Raw genomic sequence first — 14,406 nt, 5'->3', positions numbered from 1 at the left:
AGCTTTTACATGCTTTGAAGTGTTTGTTTTTTTTTTTTTGTAGGAACACGAGTTTAAGAAAATACTGCATACACAATGTTCACAGCCTTCTATTATGGGCTTCCAAAGAAGTTACTTATTTGCAAAGTCAGCACGTGGGGAAAAAAAAACAACAAAACAAAAAACAAAAATCACCAACAGCTTCTACTTTAAGGCAACCTCAAGCTGTGTCTTCGGAGTGCATTTTGCCTCACATACTGCAGAGGACCTACAGATGTTCTCGTTTGAGGTGTGTCAAAGTTTGGAGTCTGTCAATATACAGTTTACTTGGATGACATATATAAGTTTTTTTTTTAAGGCCTCATACGCCTGTTTTTGGTTTCTTTTTAAATAAAAGTATTGCATTTCCTCAAAATCAAAATGCAAAGTGTGAGATAAAGATGTAGTGAAAAATTCTTGCATTTGTTTAAACAGAGCAAGGAACTAACCTGGCACACCACGGAGCTGAAACAGTTTCACTAGTTCTTCAGTGGTTCCCAGCTACACCAAGTAATTGCTTTCAAGTTACAGAGTTGTGCTAGATGACCACAAACACCTGCCCAGTTTCCATGAAGCCCTCCTTTTTTCTAGTGTCTCTAAGAAGTTGATCAGAAGCAAGTTTGCACTTGCAGGAAATGGATGCATATCATTAAGTACACCTGAGATTTTGCGATCTTGTATTCAGTAAAAACTGACTAAAAGTTTCAGATACTAGGAGTCAGAGTCTCTAAAGCTTGTTCTGTGAACTGTACAGAAACAACAGGACACAGCTTACACAGCTTCACCTAGTAAAGAGACTTTTTTTTTTTTTCAAATAAGGCATTAAGTTAGTTTTTATGATCCCTTCTACCACGTTACAAACTTTGTCACCTCCTATCTCCCACTCATTTCCAATTTCTGCACACCTCCAGTTCTGTTTGCTGCCAGTTCGCTCTGGCAGAACGCACTGATAGTTTCCAGGCTTCCTACAGACACAGTTTTGTAACTATTTAGGCACATCCAATAATGCCATTACACAGCTCAAGGATCCTTAGCAGGAGGATGTGGATGCCACTGAGGACAGTAAACGGCACCTCATCAAACAGATGGTCCGGCAGACATCACCAAGGTAAGTTTCTATGTTCACATTTTAGTCCAAAACTGCAAGACTTACTGTAAGTGAATATTCAAATATGTATAATCCCTTCAGATACACGTACTCACTTCTATAGTTACCAAGTGTTAACATTTCACCAGATACAAAGCTTGAATCTAGGCTCTAACAAATCTTCAGACACTGTGCTACCCAAGCTACTTCTGTCCTTGTCAGATGAAATTAAGTTACTTGCACAGCTCTGTAGAAGATGGAGTGTCTAAGACGCATGGCTTCTCATGGTCCAAATCTCAGCAGATTTTAACGCTGCCGATGTAATATTCTGCAGAATCAAGTATGTCTCTCAGTTTTGGCTTTAGTCAGACTTATCCTTTTTCTTTCCCGTTAAAGGCACTTTACTTGCAACAGCAGATCCTACAGCCGTAACACCTCCAGCCACGGCAGAAACGCTCCCTTTGACTAGCCCTACTCCCATCGAAGGCACAGACGTGACCGCTGTTTTGGTAATTTCCAAGCTCTTCCCTCCAATCCAAGCAACGCCCCCAATCGTGGCACCAACAGCTCCCTTCGTGACACTGAAGATGCCACCAGTCACACGGGAAAGCATGCCCGGCTGCTGCTGCGGGTGGTCCTTCAGCGCACCTGGGGGAGGAAACAACATCGAGTCAATCACAGCGCCGTGATGAAAGCATTTTCAGAGGAGTAATTCATGAAAAAAAAAAAAAAGAGCTGTTCTTTGAAAAGAGCTCACCTTGAGAGAAAGCTGTTTCTTTCCTTACTAATGACTGTTTTGAAAAAGTATTTACAAGGGCTGTATGCAGAGGGCACAAGGGCTGTATGCAGAGGGCACAAGGGAGGCAAAGAAGGTTACGAACAGAAGAGCCATCAGGAGTCAAAAGAAGTATGAGGACAAAATTGATGCAAAGCCCTCACAGTATCATTTCCTTTCTTCAACATCTACACAAACCTAATTTTCTTCCCAAAAGGTGTTTTCAGTAGTTCAGAGAGGAAAGGTGAAAAAAGAAGTCAACCAGCCAAGTAACTTCTAATGAGCTCATTACATGCAAAAAATTGTCCCCAGTAGCAGTATTGATGGGCTCCCAACAGAAATCCCAACATGACACACAAGAACAAAACTCAAACCATAGGATTTCTGCATGTTGTTGACCATCTGAATCTTTTTCCTTTTTAATGTTATGTTTAACCTGTATTTTGCATGGTTCTTTGCTGCATGCTGTAAAGTTATTCATATTCCATCTTTGCAGTAAAATTTCTTAGCTTCAAACTAACAGAAAATATTAGAGTAATAGGAAGACTCCCAGAACTAGCCATTTAGTCCTCCAGTTTAGTAAAGTAGCCCATGTTTTTAGCTGTAGGCCTCAAAACCCTGCAGATACACATACCTTGTCTCTAAAATGAGCTAGGACTGTAACCCCACATGCCACTACTGCATAAACTCCAACTAATCTTGAAAGCAACAGGGCTTCTGAAGCTGTTTGTTTTGCACGAGCAGTATGTTAACACAAGCACAAAAATCTATCACCTACTACACCCATAAACCAGCTTAGCCCTGGCACATGTTTGTCTGCAAAATATTTTTGGTGCAAACCTTGAGAAATCTCCAGTCTTTGCAACCATGTTGGATAGGTAAGCACATCTCAGCTCCTGCCTTGTTAATTCCTCACCAATCCCACATACTACCTTAAAACAAGTTTCAGAGAAACAATGTCAAGAGACAGCTAGTTAACAAGAACGTTAAAAGTCACTGAATTCATTGTAATTTCTATCTGCCTGGAGGTAATCGATGGGATTTAGTGGATATGTTTCCCTTTCGTAAGGAAAAACAGCGGGGGGAGCCAAGAAAAGAGCAAGTGGAACTACAGTGAGCAGAGCCAAGGAAGAAGCAAACACTAAAGAAAGAGGGGAAAGTGTCTGCAGCAGAAAGAACATGCTTGAAAGAAGATGACAAATCTAGACGGGTTAGACAAAAAATACAAAAATAAAATCAGATCTAGATCCATCGAAGACCTTTACACAGCCCCTGTGAACACATTCACTCTGTACTGTGATGTGCCATAGGAGAGCCAGCAGAAGAGGTCTTTGTCTCCCATGACGCCTTCTTAGGCTCTCCTGATTGTTGACAACTTGCACTGAGAAGAGTTTCCACGAGTCAACTCCCAGCACTCACATACTACAAGATGGAAACTAAGGGGAGATCAGCTTCCCATGGATATGCAGTGACTTTGTGGCTAACACTACAAGTGACCCAGGACTCTGAATTTATTTTTAAAAATGCTGAAATCAGAGTTCCTAAGTGTGCAACCAAAATTATTCAAACAGCAGATGCTGTCCAAATGAGAGAACTTTTTAAATATCGCAAAAAAGTCATAAAAGAGCAACAGTGCCACTCAAGGAAGCAAAGACACTAAAAAATGCTTCCATCTTATACTAGTCTCTCTTAAGAAATCTGTACGAATAACAAAAAGGGTTGTGGAAACTAGGAAAATTACAGCCTTTTACTTAAAGCCAGGCAATAAATAGCCTTGCTGGTTCATTCTACACCTGTAGCCCTCAGCCTGAACATCTCCAGCACAAATGCACTGCCAACACAAGCAAGTAGAGATTGGAACATTTACATACAAAAAAACTTTAAAAAGTTTTTTTTTTTTTTTAATTGTTGGTCTATTTCTGTTCTAGAATATACATTCCTGGTCTCCACGTTCCTTATCAGTACGAAAAAGCTAAAGACAGCATGTTGCTAGATCTAGGGAGAAAATGACACAAATTCCTTGATCGGGACTGGCTCTGCCACAGTACCTTGAAACCAGCTTCCCACTGAAAGAGACTGACAGCAAACCACAGTTTGAGCACAGACCACAAAAGTAAAGAAAGTAAAACATGAAAAAAGCATTACTCATAGAAAGTAAGAGCAGAAAAGCTTCTACATGCTCGTTTCCTTAAAGTCTTTGGGCACCAAGCTGGTTGAGCATCATTTGGACAAGCTGGAAATATTTCTATCTTTACAAAAAAAAAAAAAAAAAAAAAAAAAAAAAAAAAAAAAAAAAAAAGCAAACCAAAACAGCAAATTGGTGTTGGAATGGAGCCTTTCCTCTAAGAATTTTATTTGGAGCCAGTTCAGAGCCAATCTTCTTGCCAGCATCGCTCTGGTAGCCTTCCAGCCACAACTGGCCATCTTTTTGCAATGCTGTAAGCATATCACATATGACAGCCTCGTATGACATCTAAAATAGGGATGCTCTAGGGTATTCCAATATTTTACTAACTCAAAGGGCTTGAAGACTGCCCATGAGGCAGAAGCAAAAGGCAAAGAAAGCTCTCAGTGATGGTGTTTCCATTAAGATGAGTTGTATTTCATTCCACTCCTCCTCCTAACTATGGCAGCCTTCTCCATCTGTTTAAACTACATACCCAAATTGATTATTTTCATATTGAAATAAGAAACTGTGCAGAAGAAAGCAAGTCTTAGTTACTCACAAATTTTAAACAAAACCCTGCACTGGTGAGTGATGACAGAGCCCTGCTGTTACGTTCTGAATCTGGACAAGCTACTCAATATTCTAGAAAGATTAAAAAAAAAAATCCCTTCACCATCTTCCTGATGGAAGAATCGGTCATGATTTACCAACCAGGCCACTGTTAAAATTGTATGTGCGAGGTTTAATGTGTTAAAAACACAACTCAATCTTTAAGGGGGAAGAAAAAAAGGGAAAAAAAAAAAACACTATGAACTTAGACTAAAAGTGTTAACACATACTAGGGCACAGGTTCCAACCCGGCATTTGTTTTCAGAAATGCTTCTAGGATCCTGACAACCCCTTAAGCACCTAAAAAGAAGAATTTTCTTCTAACAACATTACCCTGTAACAAGTTCATGTATAGTAGGGCTTAAGAACCACTGTGCTACCAAGAACTATTTCTCCCTTTCCTCTCATCTCCTTGTACTTGCGCTTCCCATCTAATAGTCGTTAAGAAAATAGCAAGCTATTCCACTTGAACCCAGTCAGCTGCAGCGAGTGGACAATACTATTGTTCAAGTGAAGTAAATTGTTCTGTTAAATGACACATAAAAGCTGGAGAAAGAATACCCTGCAAACAGAGCTTTAAATTACCATTATAAATGGAAGAGTAATGAAACGAGAGGAATCAGGACTTGCTGACCTCTACACCCGATACATTTGGTCTTAAAGTACGAGAAGACAAAATCCAGACAACTTCTGTGCCAAGAAGAGTTTTTGATCTAGTATGCTCCCAGCCACGCTATGCAAACAGCATTCCTCACAGTGCAGCTGGTCCGCAGCCTGGATGAGAATATTGCTCATTCACAACTTCGTTTCCTCTTCAGATCTAATAACTGATGTAAAATTCATTTGGTTCATGGGACCAAGATGCCACTGCATTAACAAAGTCAAGCGTTCCTTTGTTTACACAGAAACACGAGATTAAGTCAACAGTTAGAACCACAATTAACTTTATTATGGAAAAAAACTCTGCAGAAGTAGCAGCAAGCACATCTTGTTTCAAAGTCACAAGTACTGTGAACTCAGCAGGGCACCCAAGAGTGAAGCTGGGCCCTTTTCATCTCACATATGGGCAGCAGAAACAAACGCTCAGCAGACCAGTTCACATCTCTTGAAACTTATCTGCAAATTACAGTATCTGCCCACCTTCTCTGTAATTTATCAATAGAATTATTAATTAAATTGTATTCAGTGGCTTTCTATCAGGATAATGCAGAAGGAAACAAGAACTGCAGGCCCATCCTATCCCAGGGCTGGGTTATTTACCATTACTTAAAAGTCAGAGAGTTTAGGTTGCAGGGTGTTGTTTTCTTTCAAATAATTGCACTTTAGGTGAATTTCTGTAAACTTACTTGGTATTATGGAAACTAGTACATACCTTCTGGCGGTTCATCATGAAGGTAGGATGGGACTTCCTGTTGATTTTTGTCCTTTTGATTCATTATTGCCTAAAAGATAAATTCACATTATTCTGTACATCTCGTCTGCCAAAGCAATAATGTAACCCCTGAATCTAAAATTCACATAGTTCAAGAATAAGAACTTATTTTTAATTACTAGAAGCTAGCATCTGTTGCCTAATTACTGCACTTTTTATCATCAAATTGTGCTGTTGCACAATTCTACCAGACTCAATAGCTGAGGAGTCGATGCCCCTATCGGGCCAGCAGGCCTGGAGGGAGCGGTCACCCTATGCTAAGCACATCTCAAACCTAAGAAGTGATCAGGAGAAGACAGCATGAAAACAAAACAGCCACCGCCATGCGATAGCCTATGCTTATGTACTACAAAATAAAAGGTTAGTGATCCTACTGGCGAACACTAGAATAACAACAGCATGCCTCTAAGATCTGTTCAGACCTAGAAAGCAGTAGCTTAGAGAAACAAGTCCTTGCAGGAGAATTCGAATAAATGCCAGAAAAAAAAGAGTTGAAGTAAATGCAATAAAAGCACGCTAGTTATCTTGTAACGGTACTGCCTACACAACGCAGCGATAGCAGCGGAACTGGAGTATTTCAGCTATGCACAAACTTTCCAATGAAAACATTTCAGAAACAGGTAGGTTTTTATTATTGTTATTTACTGAAAAAACACCAAAAGCTGTTTCCTAGAGCAGTTCTAGCGCAGCAGTCCCCAAAGGGAAGGGGAAGCACAAGAGAAAGCTCAAATCAGCAGCGCTGCTCACTGCATCTCCCTCTCCTGTGGGGAAGAAAGTAATGCCTGGTGCAGGACCTCCCCCACCAATATATGTCTCAGCCACAAGACCTACCTCCTCCCCAACCCTGTGTTCCCTCCTCAGCAGGTACTGAGGTTAGGAAAAGGGGAAAGAAAAAAACAAGCTGCGTTGTGCCACTCAGCATCCTTCCATTTTCCTGCCTCACCACTGACTTTCTCATTTCCCTTCTCCCTGACCAAGCACAAGGCCTTTATATCGCTCAATTTCCTCCTGGACTCACTGACCACCACAAGAAGAATTCCAGCCCCTCCTGCCGTGCCCAGACCTCTCCGCAGTTCAGGTGGGTGAGAAGAAAGCAGGGGCTGAGATCTGGAAGAGGGATGAGGAGGCAGAAGCAGAACTCAAGGGTAGGAAGACTCACCTGGGAAACAGCAGCTAAAGCCCTCACAATGTAATTACAAAGTCAAAACATCACAGTAAGAACCGGCACCCACACGCTGAGTGATAGATCTTTGGATGAGAAGAAAGCCGAAATTGAATATTAAAAAGTCCTCGCAACCAGCACTAAGGGCATCAGTTCATGACTCTACATATCTCTAGATACACAAGAAGCTGAACAGGAAAGCAAGCAAGAACATCTACCGCCAACATGGCTAATTTTATGGCAAGGCCAAACACCTTTCAAAAGCCTGAAATGCAAACGTGGAAGCTGAGAAACAGGGAAGTGCTTAACAGCACATCATTATGGAAGACTAAATACACGAAGGCTAAGAGGCAGTTGGAAAATGTAGCAGTTATATAATTCCTTGTTAAAAAAATTAAGAGCCTGACAGATCCCAGGGAGAAACAGAGGCGGTCCAGGGCTCTGTGAAAGGACCAGATTCGGTGCCAAGTGATTCTTTTGCATTCATTCTCATTATTATTGCGAGCTGGGACATATATGAGGATTTCGTCTTCACTGAGATGAGACAAATGGATGTTTTTGTATCTCAAAACAAACATAGCAAGCACTGTAAGAAACATAAGGCAGACACTGCAAGAAACTGACAGGCCTGACATTTCAATCGGAACTTCTGTGCACAACTAAGTAACTGTGCTGCTACTCAGCAGGTGGTCATTTTGATCATTAAGATGATTACGGCATTAGGAAGGAGATTTTAATTTGCTGCATTAGGAAAAATCCTTAAAAAAAAAAAAAAAAAAAAAAAAGAAAGATTACAACCTACCATGCCTTACTTCAAACACAGGAAAAGTGACAAAAATAATTGTAAAGACTCAAGGGAGACCCAAATGAATTAGGACAGAGAATAATTAGTCGTTATGAAGAACAACCTCTACAATGCATTTAAATCCCCTATACCTAGCCTGCACGCAGCTCCCAAAATAACCCCAGCTGAAATTCATTGCTTGAACTCCCCAAAGGTTCTGTCAAGAATTCTTCCTAAGAGCCTCAGAAAAAAAATAATTTCATAGGCACAGGTAAGGTACTGGGATTATAAACAAGTTTAGAGGACAGATGGAAATTAGTTTTGAATATGGCAAAATGGTAGGAAGTGTTCCAAGACTCTGTGTAAGGCTTCGTATGTGCCACCACTAGGGAAGTGCTGGACACAACAGCACTGACAGTAGATATGGCCCCAATGAAGTATCAAGGATTTATTGTGCCAGGCATCGTATCCAAGTATTTAATAAAGACAAGCCCTGTCCAACGGTAAGAACTAGAGTAAATCTGGCAAACAGATAACCTGGGGAAAAGACTGCTTCGCAGCTCCCTGAAATCCAGGTTAGGCAACTGTCTGATTTACGTGCAGCTCCTAGCAAAGATAGATGAGGAAAGCAGCGTGTTGGCAGGAGACTTTCACAGCAGGGCTTCTGGTTTAGTGGCAAAGTATTAGAGAAGAAAAAAAAAAGTGAAAAATTGCAGCACTACATAAAAACAATGACGCATTCCCTCCCCTTGCTACCTTCCCCAAAAAGTCAAGGTTATGGAAATTCTGAGCACAAGCTACTTTTCTTTTAAAAATAAGTTTTCTTTTAAAAAGAAATACACCAGATTTTTACCCAATATATCCCTCACCTTCTAACTACCTATTACAATTACAACTCCTTTTAAACCACAGAAATGCTGCACTCTCCTAAAACTATATGGACTATGGTGTTCTACGGTAACTGCTGTTTTAAGACCCCAGAAGTCAGCAGAGAACTTCACTGGTCTGAACAAAGCAGCTAAGGAAAAACAAGGCACTCTTGATGGGACTGATTTCATCCTAGAAAGAAGAGAGCCGAGAGGCATCTGGTGACCAGAAAGTCAAAAGCTTTTATGTGATGCATGGTTCTGTGGGTGCCTGGAAGCACTCCAGTGATGCTGCAAGAGGTGTACCTAATGAACTCGTGAGGAGTTTCACGGCTGTCCTACTGCCCCAGCGTAAGGGAAAACAGAATCAAATCACTGTCAGAAAAGGCGTACAGCTTGACCCAAAACAGAACTTGGCACGGAGGAGAGCTCACAAAGCACAATCACAAGTCCTTTTGTTTTTCTATAGGTCTTCAGTGAAACACAGAACCAAGACCTACCTCCAACAAAGGGCTCGAGCATGAAATTTTAAGATATCTAGGTTACAGTTTGCGTACATTGTTGTATCTAGTTTTGTGTGTCAGGAGACTTAAGAGCCTCTGAAATGTGACCCAAAATCCTGTGTGCTAAACAGCGTGTAGCTTATCTGGTGAATAGGAAATTCTGAGCACAGGACCATGTCCCAAACCTGGCTCCTGTTCAGAGATTTAACATATTTCTATTGAATGGAGGTCAAGGATATGGAATAACTTTGTGGTGGCAAAAGACTTCATGTAATCTTCAGAAGTAGAGGGCACGAATATATTTTTTTCATTAAAAAATGGAGTTAGCAAACAGTTTCTGGTTTTCTATCTTTTACATAACATCATCCTAGTGAAAGCACTCACCTACAATTCAACGCCTCCTTGGTCTAATAAGATCCAGGCTCGTACGTCCCACCTTGCAAGGGGGTCCTCTGTCACCAGACTGCCGTGTATCCCCAGGGAGGTTCCTTCTCACTCTCCCTGCTGAAGGTGTGTCCCCACAAAAAAAAGAAAAAACAAAATTCATGAGACACAGAAGAGATTAAAACTCTCAGCCAACACCTAAGGCACTAATCTGGAGGCGCAAGGATAAGGTTTTGTGGGTAGAATTAGGTCATTCATACACGACATTGATTAAAGCACCCTGGGAACTTAGATCAGAAGCTACAGATTCAAAGTTCCCTGTACGCTGAATCATGCAGAGACACAGAATACAACAGCAAAATTAGCAGTATTGCAAGCACATGCAACAAGGCAAAGCTGAACTTCAGAATTTTTATGATACATTTTTCAGAACTTTCTTCAAATTTTGCTACGACTGGTAAAAAGAAAAAAAAATAGGACAGGGGAGATGCAATCAAAATAGATCTCTCTGGTATTTTCATCCTGTGATCTCAGATTGAATGTCTCCTGTCACCGGGACAAAAGACTCATGCTTCATTTCACACACACTCAGTGATCACACAGAATCAGGGAGTTAGATCTCCTTGAGTTCTGGCAGAACTTATATGGACGATCAGGCAGCACACATCTGGCCTACCAGCGGCACTTTCCAGTCTCCTTTGTCATTTGTGCAGGTAAGTAAATAAGCTTTGTGTTTTCTTAGTGAAGCAGTAGAAATAAACGCAGGTCTTAAGGGAGATTTTGAACAAGAAGATGTATAAACTACCTTCTGCTTCTTTCCCTCCACGCTCATGAATGTACTATTCATTCAAGAGGTAAGGGATCATTTATCATGTTTTAATACACTGAAATATGTATCAACCTTCGTAGCAGAAGAACTGGAACTCACTTTTTCAATTGGTTTTGAAGAAGAAAACCCCTATTTCCATACTGTCAGAATATGAAATATCTGTAAGTTTTAGACTTTTACATGGCCATAAAGAAAGAAGTGGTTTAGAAGAGAATTGTAATTTGAGAGCTGACGCTGTTAGTGGGCCCTGAATGAAAGCACTATGAAGTTCCGGAGGTGAAGTTAGAGCCACACATACATTCACATCCAAGCTGTTAAAAACAAAAATTTCTCACCAAATATACTCCTTTGTGAAGGAGACGCCTGGTCAGCTTCTACCCCAAAGACACTCTGCATCCACCTGCAAGAACGGGAGTAGATTGATGACATTTCATGGAACAGTGCTACTGCCACGATCCTGCCACGTGTATACAGCGGGAACCACACACCCACAGCCCCGCAGCAGGGAGAAGCAGACTCAGCACGGCTTTAAGAAGCCAGAACCGTATGCGATTTATCTCACCAACACATTGGTTTTCCTTCTGCGTTCCTGAGCAACAGAGATGATTCTGCTTAATCCGTGAGCTACCACGAGGATTACTACACCGTGTGGCAACTGGGCGATGTCAGGACGCAACCTCTCCTTAACGAGCCCGCGGTTCTTGGACAGCGACTGGTATAAAACATTAGCCTCCAGCTAAACAGCGGGCTCTAACCGCTACGGACGCGCGTGCAGCTTCCCCAACTTCAGATGATGCTCGTGCTGCCTCTCTGAAGTCCCGCACAAAAAGCCCTACTGTTTCAGCTCAGCAAACCCGGCCGGAGCAGCAGCCAGTGAGAGCTGGCTTGTTTCAACGCCACCACTCAGATATTTGTGGGCAGCAACGAAACTACCCAAGGACGAGGCCAATTCCGCTTGGCAGCACCGCGCCAGCGCTGGATCTACCCCCCTGGCACAAGTTCACGTCAGCTACCTCGTCTTTGTCCACCGCGGAATAAGCAGCCTCCTTCTGCCCATCAACTTGGGCGGTCAGAGGGCTGAGCTACAGAGCTGGAAGGAAACACACCAGCCCTCGCCACGCGTGCAGCTCCCTGTCTCCCTTTCACCGGCTGCAGTAGACTTAAAAGCAAGCCTGATGTATCCCCCACACATGAAAAAACTTGTTCGAGGGATGATACTTTAAGAAACGCATTTTGGACAGAGTAACCGTGTTTTGCTCTCCGAATTAAACAGGGAAATAAGCACAAAGCCACAAAGGTGATCCCACCCGTGACTGCTCTTCAAGCAGCACAACTGATCCCTGGACTACTTGCCTGCTTGCTTTACACCCTGCAGGAGTGCTTGTAACATGTCACGAGCCAGAGGGCTAAGTGCTGTTAGCTCTCTCAGACGCAACCCTCAGAGCACAGCCTTCGTGGAAATGTGTTTTTCAGCTATTTCATGCAAAGGAGGCACGTGACTGAGTTTCTGAAAGAAGAAAGTTGATGCTAACAGCACTGGAGTAAAAAAAAAAGAAAACAACAAACAAATCCAGGCTTGTAGAAAGTGTGTAGTTAAAACCCAAGAACATAGCTGACATTTCAACAAGCCTTCTGTTTAAAAGCCAAGTTTCAAAACTCAGATCTGGATACAAAGCAAGAGGGGCTTGAAACTGAGCACGCCGATTTCAAAGGAGCGAGACACAGTTTTCAGGGAAAAACGAGGGCAAGTTCATCAGAAGTTTCTAGGTGTGAACCAAGAAAAAAAAAAAGACCAATATACAAACCCCCACACAATTAAAGCCAAAAAAAAGGAGGCATCACTGGTGGAAATGAAACCACACCACCTTTACTCTGCCCAGGATGTTACAGCAAGGCAGGGGAGCAGCTCCAGAGAGGGCACGGCCCAGCAGCGGCCGCCCCACAAACGTCCCTGCTCCTCGGGGGGTTTTCACACCCCACAAGCCCTGCGCCCTGCCCTAGGAGATGGGGTCGGACACTGCCCCACAGCAGCTGCTGAAACTTCTCGCTAATGAAGAATAATGAGCGTTTTCCCCCAGGGTTTCTCGTCTGCCTGCTGGAAACGTGACATCGCGACCCGCTCGCTGCCAGGCGAGGGACCACCCTTTGGGGTTGATCTCTGGGCTGGCGGGGCAACACCAGCATTACCCAAACACCGCTCCAGAGAGCTTAATAAATAAATAAATAAATAAAATAAGTCCAGGCAGGATTTACTGAGCAGCCCTAAAACCGATGTGCACACACACAGGGCTCAGACTCACTTTGGACTCGTATTTTCAGGCCGCACCACGTAAACGCCCGGGGGCTGGGTGAAGGCAGCCGCGCCTGGCGGCCCTAAAAACAACCCAAAAAGCAACCCCAAACCCTACAAACCCAACCACCTCCCCCCCGTTTCTCTCCACCACCCCACGCCGGGCGGTCCCCAACCACCACCACCAGCAGCCCCCGAGGACCGGGACACACTGAAGGGGGACACGGGGGGCAGCCCCGGCTCCCCTCGACCCTGACGTGGCCACCGAGGCCTCCCCACACCCCCACAGCCCCGCTACCCCCAGCTCCGTCCCTCGCTCACCCACCCCCGGGCCCGGCTCCGCCGCTGCCTTTCCCCCGGCGCCGTTCCCCGCTGTCGACGTGGCGCCCGCCCCGGCGGCAGCCGCAGACCCCGCCCCAGCGCCCGGCGCGGCCCCTCGGCGGCCGGGGGGCCGCGCAGGCGCCTCCGGTAGCGATCCCGGCACGGCTCGGTGCTGCCCGGTTCCCCCCCGGTTCCCCCCCGGTTTAAGCACCCCCCTGTCGGAGGGTCCGGGCTCTTTGAAGCGGCCCCGGGACCGCCTGAGGCGCGGGGAGGTCGCCCCCGGTGCGCCGCGGGGCGCGCGGCCAAAATGGCCGTGTGAGGGGAACCGTGTGTGGGGTGGTCCTGGTGGTGCTTCCTCACCAAAACCACCTCCATTTTCCTTCTCCAAGGGTCTTTTGGCGACGAATGGCCGCTTTCTAGTTCGTTAGACAAGGGGGTGTGGTGTAGCCAAAGGAGGGTACCCAACCTCCCCAGTTTGGGTAGTCTGGTGGTTGAGTTTAGAAGATCCGAAGCACAGCAACACCAAGCATGCCGAGAAACGCTTTGCGATGCTTGGCTTGTGGAGTCAAATCGCCCCCCTGCTTCCTCTGCCCTGCTCTATGCCTGGCTGCCCCCTTCTCTTGCACCCGCCTCCGCAGAGCAGCACCTGTGGAGGGTAATCCTCAGACCCTAAATCATAACATCCTGCGTGGACTCTGCTCACAAACAGAAAATAGCGAGGAGCACAGATCTCTGTTTTCGTAGAGATCCATGTAAAGAGGCCTTTTCCAGACTCTTTCTCTCCTGGCTTTGCTGCTTTACCTCTGGAGGAGTACCAATGCGACCCACCAGAGCAACCCTGCCAGGGGGCACTCAGCACTCCCAGCCCAGTAGAAGAACACAGACCTTGGTCTATATTTTAGCACGGAGCAGGTGAAAGCATAAGCATGGCAGAAAGCAAGTGAAAACGGGGCTGCAGGCCTGGATTGTTCCTTGGATCTCTCATTATGGTCAAGGCACAGAAGATGTGTAGATCACTGGTGTCCTTTGAAGGTGTCACACACACACACACACGGCCAAGTCCTATCCCATGATCTTGATTTCCACCTGAGAGGCAGGTCAGCAGCTCCAAGCACATGCAGTGTTTACCTCCCTGGCAGGAACAGACGGATGCCTGCCACCTTTTGTCCTTTTGTTCCT

General features: G+C 44.4%; 1 protein-coding gene across 1 annotated transcript; it reads right to left on the bottom strand.

The window, feature by feature from the left end:
• Positions 1-22: 22 nt before the first annotated feature.
• TMEM263 (transmembrane protein 263) lies at positions 23-13,297 on the bottom strand. Its single transcript, XM_082764319.1, has 5 exons — positions 13,232-13,297; positions 10,952-11,016; positions 9,788-9,907; positions 6,029-6,098; positions 23-1,753 (listed from the first exon to the last, which is right to left on the bottom strand). Exons 4-5 carry the CDS (start codon positions 6,090-6,092, stop codon positions 1,467-1,469), a joined length of 351 nt encoding a protein of 116 aa, XP_082620445.1. The 5' UTR covers positions 6,093-6,098; positions 9,788-9,907; positions 10,952-11,016; positions 13,232-13,297; the 3' UTR covers positions 23-1,466.
• Positions 13,298-14,406: the final 1,109 nt, after the last annotated feature.

This window comes from Aythya marila (assembly GCF_965140915.1).
Source record: "Aythya marila genome assembly, chromosome: 1".
NCBI lineage: Eukaryota > Metazoa > Chordata > Aves > Anseriformes > Anatidae > Aythya > Aythya marila.
The sequence above is the reverse complement of the archived record's forward strand: the minus strand, read 5'-3'. Positions and strand labels throughout refer to the sequence as shown.

Coding starts and splice junctions, on each gene's coding strand:
- TMEM263 (XM_082764319.1), bottom strand. CDS start 6,092: ATGAATCAAAAGGACAAAAATCAACAGGAAGTCCCATCCTACCTTCAT. Junction 1,754..6,028: donor TCATGATGAACCGCCAGAAG/GTATGTACTAGT, acceptor TTCCTCCCCCAG/GTGCGCTGAAGGACCACCCG.